This window comes from Ursus arctos, chromosome X (genome assembly GCF_023065955.2).
Source record: "Ursus arctos isolate Adak ecotype North America chromosome X, UrsArc2.0, whole genome shotgun sequence".
Lineage (NCBI taxonomy): Eukaryota > Metazoa > Chordata > Mammalia > Carnivora > Ursidae > Ursus > Ursus arctos.
The window spans coordinates 89,717,291-89,735,977 of NC_079873.1; the positions used below are offsets into that span (position 1 = coordinate 89,717,291).

Below are 18,687 nucleotides of genomic sequence, written 5' to 3' on the forward strand. Positions count from 1 at the left end.
TATAAATCTTACATCCTCAGTGATGGACAGACCAACCTCCCTGGGATTCCGTTTCAGAAGACATTTGGCAAAAGATCAAATTGCCTCTTGTTGCAGCCTCATTTTTCAGTTGTCTGCATAGGGCTTTAAGGTAATAAAGGGTGCCTAGACCTGAATCCAGTTCAGTTCAGTGGATAACTTACAAGGACAGAGGAAACATATAGTAAAGGTGTGTTATTTTGGGTCAAAGACTGTAGTTGATATCTTAAATATTTAACTCAATCATACACAGTGTTTCAATTTATCCTCGAAGAACCTTGTAAAGTAGAGAAAACAGGTAATTTTCTTGAGTTTTCAGAAGGGAAACTAAATTCCAAAGTGGATATACACAGAGCAGAGAGCAGATACTAAAACAAGTCTTTTTCCTCCCTTCCCTACACTCATTAGAACCATAGAATATTTTTTCTTCTGTGCCCTGTAGATTGGAAGCAGGTTAAGCACCTGTTAACAGGATTGATGTTTTACACATAAAATCCCTAATATAGCTTCTTATCCTAAGTAAGAATCTTTTAAACTCAAGCAGGATAACGGCTGCTCATGGACAGTGGGGCCCTGAGCTCATTCAGATTCACATTACGACTACTCTGGAAGGCCACTGGGGGAATGGTTAGAGCCAAAGGCTAGCAGGTATTTCAAATAACTCTACACTTTAATGAAAATCTCTCTAGTTCTAAGCCTGGTTTCCCTTTGTTAGATGTCAACTTTTTGTAAGGGAATTGGAGGCATGAGGTACAGGACAGAATTTTATAGGTTTACTCAGCAATGAGTTCTGTTTTCTGAAATATGACAGATGAGGCTTTTTGGAACAACACCACCAAAAAAGCATAATCGATGTGTGTGTGTGTGTGTGTGTGTGTGTGTGTGTGTGTGTGTATGTGTGTGTGTACACATATCAAAGAACTGACAAGATAGTAAGGAATTATGAAGGCAAAATTCTAGTCAAGGTTGGAACCCAGATATAGGGTCAGGATTGAAGCACCTTTTGCCCTACAGATACTGGCTAAATAGGGGAGTTTGAAAGTATGCAGACAGGAACACAAACAGATCATCCTCAATTTAAGTTGGCAGCCTACAGAACTGTAAACCCTGATGGGAGAGTAAACACTCTCACCCCTATGGTTTGTAAGGAAAAGTGCCTTGGAGCTGCCTTGGAGAGGGAAACTGTTTTTGATCATTTTGAACCACAAGCCAGAACACACAGTGATTTGCAGTGGTCAGAAAAGTTGAAGCTATAAATTTCTTGAGAAGAGTCTTGGAATATAGTGCCCAATGCATCAATTAAAAAAACAGTGCAAACAATGCAATTGACAAAAAGATAAAATTGAAGAAGTACTTCACAAAAGAAATCCAAATGAGTTTGAGTACCTTTACATACGCAGTGTTCAAACTTATTAGTAATCGGAAATTAAAACAACAGCTAAATACCAATAAATAGTCACTAGATCATCAGAAATTAAAGTGTGATAATACTTGCGTTGGCAAACATGTGGAACAACAGAAACTCATACACTGTGGTGGGAATGAATGTAAACTGATACAACTATTGAAAAATAATACAGCATTATATAGCAATATTAGAAAAGTGTGTGCCCTATAATCCAGAACTTTCAATGTTGAGTATACATCCAGAGAATGGCTTACAATTAAGCACCGGCATATGTGTAAAAGAATAATTTGTAGCAGTATTGCTTGTAATTACCCCAAACTGGAAGCAATTAAATTATAAAAGAAACAGTAAAATGGATACTGAAATTGCTGCCTTTAGTAATAAAATCCAATATCATACAGATAAGAAAGCTAAGGCACAGAAAGATACAATGGTTTACCCAAAATCACACATATTTTAAGTGACAGAAGTGAGATTTGCCTCCAAGCCACCAAACCCTAAAGTCTTTAGGTATTATATGGCACTTCTTCTCATAAATTTGTTCTATAGGAAATGGATGACACTAGGTTAAATTACATGAAATAGACCTTTTTGTAAGGCAAAAGAATTGAATACTAGCAAATTCATATGGTTCAACCTCACAGTTCTCTTAAGTTCTGAACCTAGTTGGTCTGAAATCACCTTACACAGTGTAGCATCCTATTTCTCCCTAGTTTTCTCACTCAAAATGACTTTCTATACTGTCTTTTATTGGTGAAAAAAGTTTCCTCTGCTCTTTTCCTCTAAAAGCCATCATTGCTAAAGAGCCTTGGTTACTTTTTTAATATCGTTTTCATTTTATTAAGTGACTGTGGCAAAAAAAAAAACAAAAAAACAACAAAACAAAAAACAAAACAAAAACAACAAAAACAAAACAGTCTGATTATTTCAGGGAATGGAAATGATGAAAGCAATTACAACTGTCGACATCGGCCAAGATGTCTTTGGCATGCATTTGTACTAGTCACCCATTTCTGGGCAACAGAGTGTTCCCAAATTTAAAAACCCATAAGAATCTTTTTCTGGAAGAGTGAACCAGAGAGGGAGGGAGAAAGTGAAAGCAAGTGAGATCTCTGGAGATTTTTTTTTTTTTTTCCTCCTATTTCTGTCTCTAAGCCAGACAATCCACTTGCAGTTCTCCCTACCCTCCCTCTCTCTCCATATTCGGCTCCACTCCCTCACCCCTGGCACCTACCCCTCCCTTCGTGGTAGGAAGCCCCCCAAACCAACAATGCCGATCGATCGGAGGGAAACAAATAAAACAAATACACTGGTTCAGACAAGCAGTTGATAAAACTTTGCAAAAAAGAAACAAAAAAGGAGAAACTAACCAACCTCAACCAACCAGCCCCCGAGCCACCCGGGGGCGCCCTCCTACATCCTGTCGCACAGACACACACGAAAGGAAGTGCGACGGAGCCAGAGATCAGGAGCCACCGTCGTCCACAGCCAGGGGAGCAGGAAATGCCGACGCCGGCCCCCACAGATATGGAAACGGTAGTCAACACCAGGAGCGACCCCCAGGATGAGATGCCCAGCTTTCAGGACAGCCAGGTCTTCCAGGTACTGCCCGAGCCAGGCCCGCCGCCCAGTGCCCAGTACCTGCCACAGACGCCCCGCCAACGGGGCCCAGTCAGCACGCTGGCAGAAATGGCGGCTGTCGGCCAGGGCAGCCTTAGTGGCTCCAGTGGTGACAAGCAACAGCAGTCCCCGCAACCACAGCCGCAGCCGCAGCCACCGCCACAGCCACCGCAGCCGCAGACGCCGCCGCAGCCACCACAGCCGCCTCCTCAGGCGCAGCCGCCTCCTCAGGCGCAGCCGCCACCACAGCTGCCGCTGCCGCCGCCGCAGCAGCAACAGCAGCACATCAATTGCGTGGTGTGCGGAGACAAGTCAAGCGGCAAGCACTACGGCCAGTTCACGTGCGAGGGCTGCAAGAGCTTCTTCAAGCGCAGTCTGGGGAAGAGCCTGAACTTCAAATGTCATGCCAACCAAGACTGCCGCATTGACCTGCACCACCGCAAACACTGTCAGTACTGCCGCTTCAAAAAGTGCATCGACGTGGGTATGAAAAGAGCCGCAGTGTACAAGAACAGGATACCGCCCGCCCAGCCAACCCATGGGCAGTTAGTGCTGAGCAACGGGGAATCCCTCAACTTGCACTCTAACCTGTCTGGATATGTTTCTCTGCTGCTCGGCGCCGAGCCCTATACCCTGTTCGGGTCAGGCAGCCAGCGCATGCAGCCCAACGAACTCTTGACCCTCGAGAAGGTTGGCGAACAGGCTGCCCGGCTGCTCTTCAGCGCCGTTGAATGGGCCCGGAACATCCCCTTCTTCCCTGACCTGTCCATCAATGACCAAGTGGCTCTGCTTCGCCTCACCTGGTGTGACCTGTTCATGCTCAACTGGGCACAGTGCTCCATGCCCCTCCATGTCATCCCGTTCCTGGCTGCCACCAGCTTACACATGTCACCAGCATCCTCCAACGAGGTGGCCATCTTTATGGACCACCTACAGATTTTCCAAGAGCAAATGGGGAAGTTCAAAGCTCTGCACGTCGACCCCTCCGAATACAGCTGCCTCAAAGCCATTGCCCTGTTCACTTCAGATGCCGTTGGTCTCTCTAATGTAGTCAATGTGGAAAGCTTTCAGGAAAGGTCCCAGTGTGCTTTGGAGCAATACGTTAGGAGACAGTACTCCACCCAACCAATGCGATTTGGAAAGCTTTTGCTTCGCCTCCCTTCCCTCCGCGCAGTCTCCTCCTCAGTGATAGAGCAATTATTTTTCACCCATTTGGTAGGTAAAACCTCCATCAAAGCCCTCATTCAGGATATGCTACTGTCAGACAACAGTGGTAACTAGCCGTATATGGCAATTCAAAAAATAAATCAAAATAAGAAGGGGGACTGAAACAGAGAGAGAGAAAAGGCGAGAGACTGGTTTGTTTGCTTGAATTCCTTCTGTTAAAGGATATATGTTACAAGTTTGCTATAAGAAGAGAGGGAAAGAATTTAATGGACTGTGAGTTAAAAAAAAAAAAAGACTGTTTACAGAATACAAAAAAAAAATAAAACCACAAAAACAAAAAAAAAACAAAAAACAAAAAAACAAACAAAAAAAAACTGTGTGGGACAGAACAGCCTGCTACCTATTTTTGTATAAAAAGGAAATTTGTCTTTACCTTTTTTTTTTTGGTAAATTTTTGAAAAATGTTGCTAAAAGTACGTATAAGGAGATTGGAAGAAAACTAGTAGAATGGAGAAAGTAAGTTTTTTTTTTCCAAATTATTAACTGTCCTTTGTCTGTGTACCTCTAGCTGTTCTTTTCTGTACTGTTCTAGTTCCAAGCCAGTTTATTCTCTAGTTCTATAATAAGTTTTGATATAATCTCGGCTTCTTAAATGCTGTGTATCCTTAAAATATATGTTCTGCAAGAATTAAAACTGAGTCCATGAAAATATCTTAGGAAGACATAAAACTTTAAAAGGCACTTCAAAGACGATGGAAACACACTTCTAAGTGGTATCCAAAAATTTTAAGTGAAATTGAGCACTCTAATTTGAGAACTGGAGGAATCACTTACAACACTTAGCTTCCCTTACCCCTGCCTCTCCCCTCAAAAGACACCATGACTAACGTAGATTTTTAATAGTTTAAAGAATGAACTGTGGGGTTTATTGGCAGCAAGGAATGTGTCCAAGACACATGCTGTAGTTTTGAATAAAAAGTTAACTTTTGTCGTTTGAATTGAGTCCCACTTAGTTCTTGAATTGTTATGAAAAGACTGCATTTGTGTATTTGGAAATCCTTTCAATTATAATTGTTGGCATTATCGCCTTTTTAAAAAATGCGATTGAAATCTGCATGACAAAATAACCCCGTTGGCACTTACAGGTAACACGATTGATTCAGTGTCTTAGAGTTTACAGTTTGTTTTTAAATGAAGGGTTTTTTCTTAAGTGCAATATTTCAGTATACTGTAAAAGTTAGAGTAACCGAACTATTTGGTCAAGTGTTATATTCCAAGGAAAATTGAAAGTACTCAGAAATTAAAGTATTATTTATTTGATGTCTTAAAAAATAATCTTTTTCTGAGCCACCCTAACCCCAAATGAGAGTAAACGATCTACCCTTGGCCTGGTCCCCCAGAGGGCTCCATACCACACAAACCCACCAATTTCAAAAGAGCCTTCCAAAATTTCATGGAAGCAGATAAGTAGACACAATGCATCAATTTATATATGCAGAGAAATTTCTCTCAGGATTGTATTTTAGGATTTTAAGAAGGTAGATGAGAGGGGAGGATGACAAGCAAGTCATGAACAATTGGGTCACAAAAATCTCTATGATTCCACAGGTCAGAAATAGCTACCTGTTGGTATGGGGGAAAAAAGAATCAAAAGTTTACAGATGCTTGAGAGAAATCGTCTTAAGTATAAGAGATTGGATTAAGTTAAATAACCTGGAAAAAGAAAGTTATAAAATGGCCATGTAATTTTGATCTAAAAGGTGTACCTTTCTCTAATTTCTCAAAGCTAGAGTTTTCCTTCCATGCAGAAACACACATACCAAAGCTAAATTTTTAAAATTGAAATATAACTGAGATACAACATGATGTTAGTTGTGTGTACGACGTAACAATCCCACATCCTCCCCTACACTTGTTATTTTTTGTCTTTTTGATAATAGCTATTTTGACAATTAGGGTGGTGATATCTCACTGTAGTTTTGAGACATATTCATATTTCCCTGATAAGGAGTGATGTTGAGCATCCTTTCATGTGCCTGTTGCCATCTGGATGCTTCTGTGGGAAAATGTCTATTCAGATCCTCTGCATAGTTTAAGTCCGATTTCTTGGGGTTTTGTTGTTGTTGTTGTTGGGTTATAGGAATCCTTTAAATATTTTGGAAATTAACTCCTTAATGGACATATGATTTCAAAATATCTTTTCCCATTCAGTACATTGCTTTTTTATTTTGTCGATGGTTTCTTATCCTGTTCAGAGGCTTTTCAGTTTAATGCAGTGTCATTTGTTTATTTTTGCTTTTGTTGCCATCACTTCTATAGTCAGATCCAAAATGATAGCCCTTAGACCAATGTCCAGGAACTTACCACCTCCGTTTTCTTCTAGGAGTTTTATAGTTTCTGGTCTTACATTCAAGTTTTTAATCCATTTTGAGTTCATTTCCTCTCCATTTGTTTGTTTCAATGTGCAAATATTTGTTTATTGGTTTTCACAAATGTATTATGGTAATATAAGATGTGAACAATGTGAAAAACTGAATGGGAAGATATGATAACTATTATTTTTGCAACTTTTCTGTATATCTGAAGTTATTCCAAAAATAAAGTTCTTTAAAATCTGTATATAAGTGTGTATTCTTCCTTTCTGTATCTTCTTATTATATTCCACTAGGGGCGCCTGGGTGGCTCAGTTGGTTAAGCATCCAACTCCTGATTTCATCTAGGATGTTGAGATCGAGCCCCATATAGGCTCCATGCTCAGGGCAGAGTTGGCTTGAAGATTCCCTCTCTCCCTCTCCTTCTGCCCCTCACCCTTCTGGTGTGCTCACTCTCTCTCTCTCCTTCATACATACATAAATAAATAAATAAATGAATAAATGAATAAATTAATCAATTCATTCATTCATTCATTCATTCATTCCATATTCCACTAGCTTATTTGTATTTCTAGGTGAGTACTATTCTGTTTTGAAGTATAACATTCATACAGTGAAGTGCAAAAAACTTAATTGTATAGATCAGCAAGTTTTTTTAGATCAGTAATTTTTTAACACACATATATACACACACTGTGGTAACCAGCATCCAGACTGAAATATACAGTTACTGGCAACCAAAGTTTCTCTTGCCACAATCCAATCAATAAGCAGCACCATGCCCCAAGAGATAATCACTATTTTCACTTCTCTCACAATAGCTAAATACCTGTTCTTGAACTTCGTATAAATGGAATCACACAGTATTTTGTTTTGTTTGTTCATTTATTTTGTTTTTTAGGTTCCACATATAAGTGAAATCATATGGTATTTGTCTTTCTCTGATGTATTTCACTTAGCATAATCTAGGCTCATTCATGTTGTGGCAAATGGAACATTTTAATTCTTTTCTATGGTTGAGTAATATTCTTGTGTGTGTGTGTGTGTGTGTCACATCTTCTTATCCATGATATCATAGGGTACTTGCCTTTCTAAGTTTGGCTTACTTCAGTTATAGCGCCCTCTAGATTCATCCATGTTGTATTTGTGGTTTTTCCAGTTTTCTTCTTGTAATTGATTTCTAGTTTTATACCATTGTCGTTGAAAAAGACGCTTGATATGATTTTAGTCTTCTTAAATTTATTAAGACTTGTTTTGTGGCCTAACATGTGATGTATCTTGAAGAATGTTCCATGTGCGCTTGAAAAGAATGTGTGTTCTGCTGCTTTTTAGTGGAATAATATATATATATATATATACATATATATATATATATATGTATATATATATTTGGTCTAATATGTAATTTAAGGCTTATGTTTACATATTAATTTTCTGTCTGGATGATCTATCCACTGATGTAAGTGGGGTATTAAAGTCCCCTACTATTATCATATTACTGTCAGTTTCTCTCCCTCTATGTCTATTAGTCATTGTTCTATGTATTTAGGTCCTTCTATGTTGGGTGCATAAATATTTAAAAATCTTATAACTTCTTGGTGGATTGACGCCCTTATCAGTATGTAGTGTCTTTTGTTATGTCCTTTTATTTAAAAGCCTATTTTGTCTGATATCAGTATAGGTACCCTTAATTTCTGTTGGGTTCTGTTGGCATGACACCTCTTTTTCTGTCCCTTCACTTTCAGTCTGTGTGTGTCCTTACATGTGAAGTGAGTCTCTTATAGGCAGCATATAGATGGATCTTGTGTTTTGTGTTTTTTTAATCCATTCATCCACTATGTTTTTGATTGGAGAACTTAATCCATTGAAATTTAAAGTAATTATTGATAGGTATGTACTTATTACAATTCTGTTCATTGTTTTCTGGCTGTTTTGTGGTTCCTCTCTGTTCCTTTCTTCTCTTGCTCTCTTTTCTTCTGGTTTGATGACTTTCTATAGTGTTATGCTTAGATTCCTTTCTCATTATCTTTTGTGTATCTACTATGGATTTTTGCTTTGTGGTTACCATAAGGCTCATATATAACAGTCTAGATATTTAACCATCTATTTTAGCTGATCGCAAGCTAAGGTTGAATGCATCCTAGAACTCTACATTTTTTCTCTCCCCACATGTTTTATGTTTTCAAAGTCATATTTAGCACCTAGTTTCAGCCTGATTAAAAGCTAGACCCTCCGACAGCAGCTTTTAAGATATGCAAATATGCATAAGGTGATGTCTCCTTAATGACAGGTGCAAAACTGGGGGCTCCAGATTAGTATGTGAGCTCCTTTCTGGGAGGTATCAGTGAGCTGTAATGAGGCTAAGTGAGAACTCAAAGATGGTTTCCCCCAGCCTACATTCCCTAAGAGCATTTCTGTAGCCTTTAGATGTGTGGTAAGCCTGGAGCCTGCCCCTCAGGCTGGAGCTCCAGATCAAGTAGATAGTCCTTTTTCATGGGGAGACTGGGGGTATGTTTCAGTCTGCTGTCTGTGCAGTGCCTTTGGGGTGGTAGCTGCAGATAACAGTCTTTCCATTTGTTCCAAAACTATAGGGCCCTACTGGAGTCAGGCATTCAAGCGGCATCCCTTGTGTGGGCTGTACACGCCAGACAGCTTTGGAAGGACTGCAGCGGAGCGGTGCACAGGGGTGGGGCAAGCCCCCTGGCCAGTTTTTTTGAGAGGAGGCTGTCCAGTGCTGCCTGAGGGTGGTGCTTTTGCTAGCTGGCTTAGGCAGGGCCCTAGGGAGTACCATCAGGGCTAGCAAGGTACAGGGAGAGTGAAAAAATGGCCTCTGCTAACATCTCTGTTCCTGTAGAGAGTTCCAGTAGGCTTGCCCCTCCAGCAGACACTTCAAGACTAGCAAGTGAATCTTCTTTACATATGGTCTCATTGCTTTTCAGACTGCTGCTTCTGCGCTGGGTCCCAGGTGAATGAGTCTGCATACAAGTCCTCTAAGAGTGGAGTCTCTTGTTTCCTACAGCCCCATGGCTTTTATTTTTATTTTTTTTTTTAAGATTTTATTTTTGGGGCACCTGGGTGACGCAGTCGTTAAGCGTCTGCCTTTGGCTCAGGGCGGGATCCCGGCATTCTGGGATCAAGCCCCACAACAGGCTCCTCCACTGGGAGCCTGCTTCTTCCTCTCCCACTCCCCCTGCTTGTGTTCCCTCTCTCGTTGCCTGTTTCTCTCTCTGTCAAATAAATAAATAAAAATCTTTTTAAAAAAAGATTTTATTTTTTTATTTGAGAGAAAGAGAGAGAAAGCAGGAGTGAGGGGAGGAGCAGAGGGAGAAACAGACTCACTGCTGAGCAGGGAGCCCCACACAGGGCTTGATCCCAAGACCCTGTGATCATGACCTGAGCTGAAGGCAGACACTTAAGTGACTGAGCCACCCAGGCAGCCCAGCCCCATGGCTTTTAAAATCAGGAATTTTTGGAGCTCATCTCTCTGGTGTAGGTCTCAAGGGTTGGGGTGCCTGATGTGGGGCACAAATCCCTAAATCCTTGGGGAGAATTTCTCTATTTGTGAGATCCCTCCCAACTATGCTTGCGACACCACGGGTAGGGCCTTTGGTGAGACTGCATCTCTGCCTCTCTTACCCACCTTGATGTGGCCTTTGGATCCTCTGTTGTGGAGCAGCTCGTTCAGGTCCTTCTTGGGCCTTTTTCAGAGGGAGTTTTTCCATATGCAGCTGTAGACTTGTCATATCCGTGGAAGGAGGTGCATTCACGATTTTCCTATGGCACCATCTTAAACGGCCTCTCAAAGCTAAAATTTAAATACCCAAAACATCCCCTAGAATATGGAAGAAATTGATTTTTCTATATATTTCGTGTTTAGATAAGAGTTTGGAGGATGAGAATATTAATAAAACTAGGAGAAAACTAAGTAATTCCCTATCCCCGCCCCTCCGTTCCCTTGCCCCCACCTTCAGACTAATCGTAAATCTTTATTAATCATATAATTTTCAGATTCTAATGACGTCTTATGCTTTATCAATATAAATACTTCCTAATTCAGATGACATGAGGTACAGATAGGACAAAGTCAGGGACATTTTTGGGGAAGTTGCTATTATATCTCAAATTCAAGTTTTCATATTGCCACTTTAACTTATGTCTGGGGAGGAAATGATTTATTAATGTCAGTCTTCTCAAAGTACACTTGCCATGGTCTATTCTTAGAAGAATCATTAGAAAAATTACAGTTCTTAAGAAAACTGAGAACTTCCTCTTAGCGACATGTTCTCAAGAAGAAAATTATTTGCTTCAGACTTTTGGCCCAGGGAAAGTTTTGTGGGAAAGATTCTGAAACAGCTTAATTACCCTTTTATGGTAATTAAAATGGAAAACTACTTAAGATTCTAACTGTGCCACAGAATTCCAAATGTTTTAGTGTAGTTGTTATTTTGTTACTGTACGAGAGACTTAACAATTCATGCTTCATCATATTTTACACTTCCAAGGACCAAATATCCCACCGTTTCTCATTAACTGGAGGAATACACACCACACAATGTTGCCTCGTATCCTCCCAGCAATGCAGCTTCTCACTGGAAATTAAAGCCTTTAAAAATGTCATTAATTCTTTTTCAGTTGATTCCTAAAAGGGTGCTAACCTGTTACAGGCCTCTCTCAGCGAGAAAATAATTATCAGTAATTATAATTTACCAATGATCTTAATTAGAAGTTATCTTAAGTGATAAGATTTTTAAAAATGCCGGGGCGCCTGGGTGGCACAGCGGTTGAGCGTCTGCCTTCGGCTCAGGGCGTGATCCCAGGGTCCTGGGATCGAGCCCCGCATCAGGCTCCTCTGCTGTGAGCCTGCTTCTTCCTCTCCCACTCCCCCTGCTTGTGTTCCCTCTCTCGCTGGCTGTCTCTCTCTGTCAAATATATATATATAAAAAAAAAAACCTTCAAGATGATCCAACACCACTGATATTTAAAAAAAAAAAATGCCAAGGAACCTCTCAAAATTTAAAAAGTGAGCTTTGAGGTGAGAAATTACACACCACGGAGGCCACGAAAGTGGAAGATATGCTAACACACCCCCAGCCAAGGACAATATTGATAAGAGAGAAAGGAAGAACCTCTTCTCTTGTGTTTCGTTAGGAGTTTGGAGGCTGAGGAAGTGGCTCAGATATACTCCAGACTCCTCACCTTTATTTGGTTGATAATAGTACATACCTCATATGATTTAAAGACTAACCAATATAATAAATAAAGCACCTAGAAGAGTGCCTGGCACATAGTAACCAGCACGTATTGCCTACTACTATTATAAAATAATATGTTTAGTATTCTAAGGATTTTGTTTTCTATCAAGTTTTCACATTTATCTACAGGCCCTTAAAGTGTCTTTTGAACATGCTGAGTTATGTCTGTGCCTCCAAGTACTTATATTTTGACTAAAATATTTTGCATAAAATAAATTGCTTTGTTTATTCTTTTTTTTAAAAGATTTTATTTATTTATTTGACAGAGATAGAGACAGCTAGCGAGAGAGGGAACACAAGCAGGGGGAGTGGGAGAGGAAGAAGCAGGCTCATAGCGGAGGAGCATGACGTGGGGCTCGATCCCATAACGCTGGGATCACGCCCTAAGCCGAAGGCAGACGCTTAACCGCTGTGCCACCCAGGTGCCCCCCCTGCTTTGTTTATTCTTAATAGACAATAAGTGATTGAGTGGTCTGTGAGGGACATTACTGCATTTTTTTTGTTCTTTAGTTATGTTAGAACCTAAAAAAAAAATCTGTATAATCTATATATTACATGTAGTTAGTGTGTCCCATTCTTCAAGATATCTAGGAACAAAGATCCCACTGTCCTTTTTCAGGATAATCAAAGACCTGAGGTATTCAAGAAATTTCAGAAGAGTTCTAAATGTGAATATTTAGTTCTATGTCCTTCCAAAGCCTTATTCCTCCTACCCATTCTGTTGTCTTAATAATGAGCTTGAAATGCAATTGCTTTCCTACCATATGGATATGTTTAGTGGTATGGAGCTCCATAAGTATCGAATTAAATGTGTAAAGGAAATAAAGTCCAAAAGTACCATTACATTGAAATGTTTTACAAAAAGAAAAATTTTCCAAATCCCAGCCAATGAACCACTTAGGTTTGGCAACATTTGTGTTGATCCAGTTCATTATAGAAAAACTAATTTTCTATTTTATGAGAACTTATTGTAATAGGATATAAGATAGATGGATAGATGATTAGATAGATAGATAGATAGATAGATAGATAGATAATCAATAGATAACAGATATTTCACTTATAGAAATTCCTTTTGTAACTTAAATTGAAAAATAAGCACTCAAGAAAATATACAAGTATATTAGAGATACAGAGTAGAAAATGATTAGTCCCTTCCCTTTCTCCCATTTAGAACATAGCACTGCTTACCTTCCCACCAATATATTAAATAGACTCTGCCCCTTATTCTGTGTGCATTTATATGAATTGCATGAAGCTTTAATCACAAAAAAGAGTATTTTGTACGTTTCTTCTCAATTACAAGTTTTACTATGGAACCAATATAATATAAATACTTTTGATCAAGATTATTCACTTCATCACTGAAATGTTTGGAAATTTTAAAATAAGCAAACCAAATGTTAAATATCATTTTCTAGCAGTAGCAGTAAAAGGAAATTGTCGAGAACATTTTGAATTCTGAACAGATGTGGCTTTTCTGACCATGACAATGAACAGCACCATGAGCACATCAACCAAACCCCTAAATGGGATGGCATATTATATAATAATAATTCAATCACATTACAGATGTGATCATACGGTTGGCAGAAAAATTAAGTGGCCAAACACATTCCTCAATGTCCTATTGCATTAATCTGGACATGCTCATGAATACTTATAGATGGATATATGCCTCAGTGTGGGAATGCATACTGAACGCAAAACGTATGCACATGAACACAACAAGAATTAACACAGCCCACAAAAATTTTCTCAGCCCCTTCTTTAATCCACGAAAAGTCACACTAGAATCACTTCAAGAAGAGCTAATCCACTGAATTTGTCTCAGGGAGGGAGAGTATGGGGTAGAAGAAACAAACGAATTCTTCCTCTCTTCTCAGGAAACATTGAAAAACTTCTCTCCCACCGCAAAGTTTGTAACAATTTCACGTCTAACAACAATTTCACGTCTAAATAATAAAAAGAAAAGTGGGAAAACTTGAGCCAGCTTCTCTCCAGTATTTGTCACTTTGAGATAGATGGTAAATTCATTCATTCATTCATTCGAATATTTACTGATTATCTATACTGGGTGTTGGGTTTACAGTGGTAAACAAAACTGGCATTATCCTTACCTTTAAGGAGTTTATAATCTTGTAAAGAATCCCAGACAGTAGGCGCACAAGCAGACAAATAAACAGAGATAGTGGGTGCGAATAAATACTTACAAAGTGGGGAAAAGATTTTGGAGACTGGAGTTTACCAGTTCATATTTTTCATACTTAAACTGGGCCTGTGGCTTTTAGATGGTCATTCTCATTCATCGTAGCCACAATTCTTGGAATGTGACCATCTGCCTCAGAATTACCCGGTATTTGAAGGTGCATTTTACAAGCTCTCCAGGTGATTATGATGTACCGCAAAATTCAAGACTCGCTGTTCTATATGATGATCTTTCTTTTAGGAAGATAGTTTCTAAGGTCCACCCATCGTTATCCAGACATATGACAGCAACAGCACGATTTTCTGAGTCATTCTGCTTTATGATCTTCTTGACCAAAGTTTCATACAGAAATGTATTCATCGAAGCCAGTGCAGGGGGAAAGTAAAAACTTGCACAATCTTTTTAACAAAATTATTATTTAACAGTGAGGCTTTTAGGAAGATATTGATATTTAACCTCTCTAACTTTCTAAGCTACACATCACTGGCTTGTCACTGTCCCTTCATTCATCAATGTCCGTAGGACAAACAACTTTTGTTTCTCATCTTTTATTGAACATATAACATAAACGTTCAACAACAATTTGTAAAAACAAGAGGTAAGAAAGTCAAATATTACCTTGCCACCATAAATCTCTGTCACTTGTACTGCAATATATTTGTTCCTCTCTTATTATCTGTGCATACATGTGTCTTAGATGACTAAGACCATATCATAAGTAGGATTTTATGTTCTGATTTTTTTTTAAAGATTTTATTTATTTATATGACAGAGAGAGACAGCCAGCGAGAGAGGGAACACAAGCAGGGGGAGTGGGAGAGGAAGAAGCAGGCTCCCAGAGGAGGAGCCTGATGTGGGGCTCGATCCCGGAACGCCGGGATCACGCCCTGAGCCGAAGGCAGATGCTTAACGACTGCGCTACCCAGGCGCCCCAATGTTCTGATTTTTTTGACTTGACTTTATTTTGATTTGATTTGTGAACATAGGCTTATTGTTTTATTTTGGTGATAAGTCATTGTGTTCAATGACCTCTGACTGGTCCACAAAAAGACATAAAGTAAATATTCAAAAGTCTTTTCCCAGTGAATTTATGTTTACCACCGTACTTCAAATAACCGGCAGAAAAAATTAACATTCTGAAAAACTAGAAATTGAAATAAGGAAAATAGGAAGAATATGTGGACCTTGATGGGCTCCCTATAGTGTGACAGAGCTGCAAAAGAGTTTAGAAATCATATCAGGCAATGTCTGCACACTTTACTAGAAGTTGGCTGGCAAGCTACAGAGTCTGTCATGAGCTAGTTTGATCATTAACGGTTTATTCAGGGGACAAAAAGGAATATACATAAAATTTTCATTTCTATACTGATGCATGTATTTATTTAAATGACTATGGTGTTTATAAATTATTTTGAATATCATCTTTCCATGTATGTGGTCTCAAGATTTCTTTCCCCTGCTGGCTCTCCTTTAGAGGTGGAAGGGGTTCTGGAAATCAGGATGGTTTCTCTTCAGCTCTCAGTTTCTTCCCTGATTGTTCACTAGGATTTATCCTATTGTGGCTCCATTTTTCAAGATCTTGAGTGCCTAGGAGCAGGGGTTGGCCCACTCCGTATGAGCTGGATGGTAGAAAGGGCAAGTGACTCCAGTGTTAAGTGACGACCCTAGACCATCCTATTTTCCTGTCCTCTTGCCAGGCCCCATCCTACAGTTTGTCAGTGATTGAGACTTGGGGCTCTTTCCATCTGCCATCAGAGACAATCAGATCAAATGCAAATCAAATGCTCTGGATCTTCTGGGACAGGTCTGATTATATCTAATTCTGTCATTTTGAAAAGGACAATTAACTCTTGATAGAAAAAGTTGCTATATAAGTCTATAGTCTTCAAATAATCAAAGAATGATCTTTTCATTACATGCATCAACATTCCCAATTTCCTATAGGAGGAAATTATTATGGATTTTTATAGTTATCTTTCTCTTCTAGTGATCAGCTACAAAGTATGGCATAAGACAGTACAAGATTAAAAGCCAGGAGATCTGGGTTCTAGGTCTGACTATACTACTGAGTGATGCATAAACACAGGCAAATCAGTAAAAAACCCTCTAGACTTTTTTGAAAGTTTCTACTTAAATTCCAGTTAGTTAATATGTCGTGTAATACTGGTTTCAGGTGTAGAATTTAGTGATTCATCACTTATATGTAACACCCAGTGCTCATCACAACAAGTGCCCTCCTTAATACCCATCACCCATTAGACTTTTTTTTCATTTGCTTATTTATCTATCCATTCATTCATTCAAACAACACATAATAAGTACCTACTTTGCATCAGGCACTCTTCTCATCGCTGTGACTAAAACAGTGAAAATAACAGACATGAAGCTTATATTCATGGGAGGAGATACACAAAAAATAAATGAATAAAATATAAAGTTAGATGGTAATAAGTGCTGTGAAGTGAAGTAAAATGGTGAGAGGGAGTAGGGAGTATCTGTGTGTGTGTGTGTGTGTGTGTGTGTGTGTATACACATGCACAATGCTTTGTTAATGATGCCTGTACAAGATTATTTGATGGTGTTAGATTTTAGTGTTTGGTTTCTGTCTGTGACTATTTCAATCTATGCTTTAGTCCTTTCTTCCGAAATGAGAAAACAACATGAACTTAGCAAAAGCTTAAGGCAGACTCACTGATTGTATCAAACCCCAAAATTACATAACCAAAATGCCTGCCCCTTATTCCTAGATGTGTACGTTGTGGTTTATGTACAAGGCAAATGATAATAGAGGCAAACAATAATAAACACCTGCCATGTTCGTACTAATTTGCGGCTGTCTCTTTTAAGCAGCAGAACCTAATCAGGTTATATTTGAAAGACGTGCCCTTCTTCAATTTATTGTCTAGGTTAGCCACACCTCTTTGAAATGAAAGAGGCTATTCCCACCCCATATCAAACAGACTTACTCACCCAGGAATCAACAATCCTTGCTCAGACTGGAGAAATCTTCCTGTGTGTTGTGCTGATAGAGAGCTCTCACTTCTCAGTTAAGAACGCTGGGAGTCAGAATTGTAGGATTTCAATGCCTCAGAGATCATGCTGTTGTTGTTTCTTTCTCTCCAGTTTTCCTCTCAAGATGAAATGTACTTTCTAGCTTATAGAGAGCAACTTGGATACCTCTACAGGAAGATCTTAATATATTTATTTACAATAAGGGAATTCTGGTTAGTAGTAGGCAGCTATAAACACATGGGAGATGCAATAAGTGCTAGAGATCTGATTAGCTCATTTTTACCACTATAAAAATTCCAATTTGCATAAAGCTTAAGTGTAAGTTCTACAAAAACCACAGGAAACTTCTTGGATTTGTAGAAGAAATATATCTTCTTCAAACAACTTAGAACAAATGAAACAACTTCGAACAAATAATTTAGAACAAATAAACAACTTAGAACAAACAACTTAGAAGAACATGCATCCAGACAATCTTATACTCTCCTCTGTGCCTTCCTAAGACTAAATGTTCTTGGCTTGTTCCCTTCTGTGCCCACTCTTCACCACCCCATGATGGTATACAAGAATGAAAAGTACTGTAACCTGAGGATGGAATCGCCCCCTGTCTCACTTAGGATTATGTCTTCAGTTAATTGTACCTGCTCACTCAGATGAATGTTCCAACAAAATGTGTCTTTCATCTGGTGACAGTCCACATTAAATTGGGAGAATGTTCATTGTACTTGGAAATACCCCTACGAAAAATGTGAGTTGTCTCTAGAACAATTCATACTAGTAAGGTAAGTTTCACTGAATCTGGCTCTAATATCTATCTTCTATTTCCATGGAAGAAATAAATTCCTTCTATATCTTTGCAAATCTGCAGGCAGAAAAGTGTTGTGATGAAATAGCCCATCTGGAAGGAAGGCTCTATTATTGATGCAAAAGCCAAAATGAGTTGACTTCCTTTAGCTTACTTTTATTATTATCTTTTTCCTGAGTACGACTTGTTGCAATTTATAAGACTTCAGTTAAGCAAGTTATTTTTAAAAATTTGCTGTTTTGGTAAGACCAATATGTTGTCACTTTAAATCCATCTGGTAATTTTTTGGTCTCCCTCTATCTTGAATTTTGATGCCTCTAAGGACTATTTGCAGATTTATCAAAAACAGAATAGTATTATTTCAGCTCTGGCCGAGAATTCTGAAGGCCTCTGCTGTTCATCTCTTCCCTAAATCCAAATACACATACTCTTCCCTTACCTCTATGGGTCTCTTCATTCTTTGTTAAATGTTTCAGAAGATGGGGATAAGAATTAAATATCAAAAAAGGATAATAAAAACAGAAAAATAGAGAAATCAAGGGTTGGCAATTCTAAAAACAGTGACAACATCATAGATTAAAAATTGGAAATTCTGTAATGTAAGCATACTACTTAATGCTCTTACATATTAAAAACCTTTAAATTTGAAAAGCAATTTTGCCTATGGCATCTCATTTAAGTATTATTTGTACCAATAAATGAATGCTGTGACCCTACAAATTGGGTATAATTAGCTTCATTTTATTTTTAGAGAAAGAGAGAGTGTCGGGGGGAGGGACAGTGGGAGAGGGAGAGAGAAAATCTTAAGCAGGCTCCACGCCCGT

At 38.9% G+C, this 18,687-nt stretch overlaps 2 protein-coding genes across 2 annotated transcripts in view; both read left to right on the top strand.

The window, feature by feature from the left end:
• HTR2C (5-hydroxytryptamine receptor 2C) overlaps positions 1–18,687 on the top strand; it is a 145,790-nt gene that overhangs the window by 41,941 nt on the left and 85,162 nt on the right. The gene's annotated exons all lie outside the window — the stretch shown is intronic.
• On the top strand, positions 2,954–4,327 carry LOC113241250 (COUP transcription factor 2-like). The gene is made up of 2 exons (XM_026478856.2): positions 2,954–3,162; positions 3,313–4,327. The coding sequence occupies exons 1-2, from the start codon at positions 2,954–2,956 to the stop codon at positions 4,325–4,327; spliced, it is 1,224 nt and encodes a 407-aa protein (XP_026334641.2).

Bases quoted from the DNA above. Each gene is read 5' to 3' on its own strand.
- LOC113241250 (XM_026478856.2), top strand. From the start codon at position 2,954: ATGGAAACGGTAGTCAACACCAGGAGCGACCCCCAGGATGAGATGCCC. The intron at 3,163-3,312 runs GCAACAGCAGTC...GCTGCCGCCGCC, and splicing joins AGTGGCTCCAGTGGTGACAA to GCAGCAGCAACAGCAGCACA.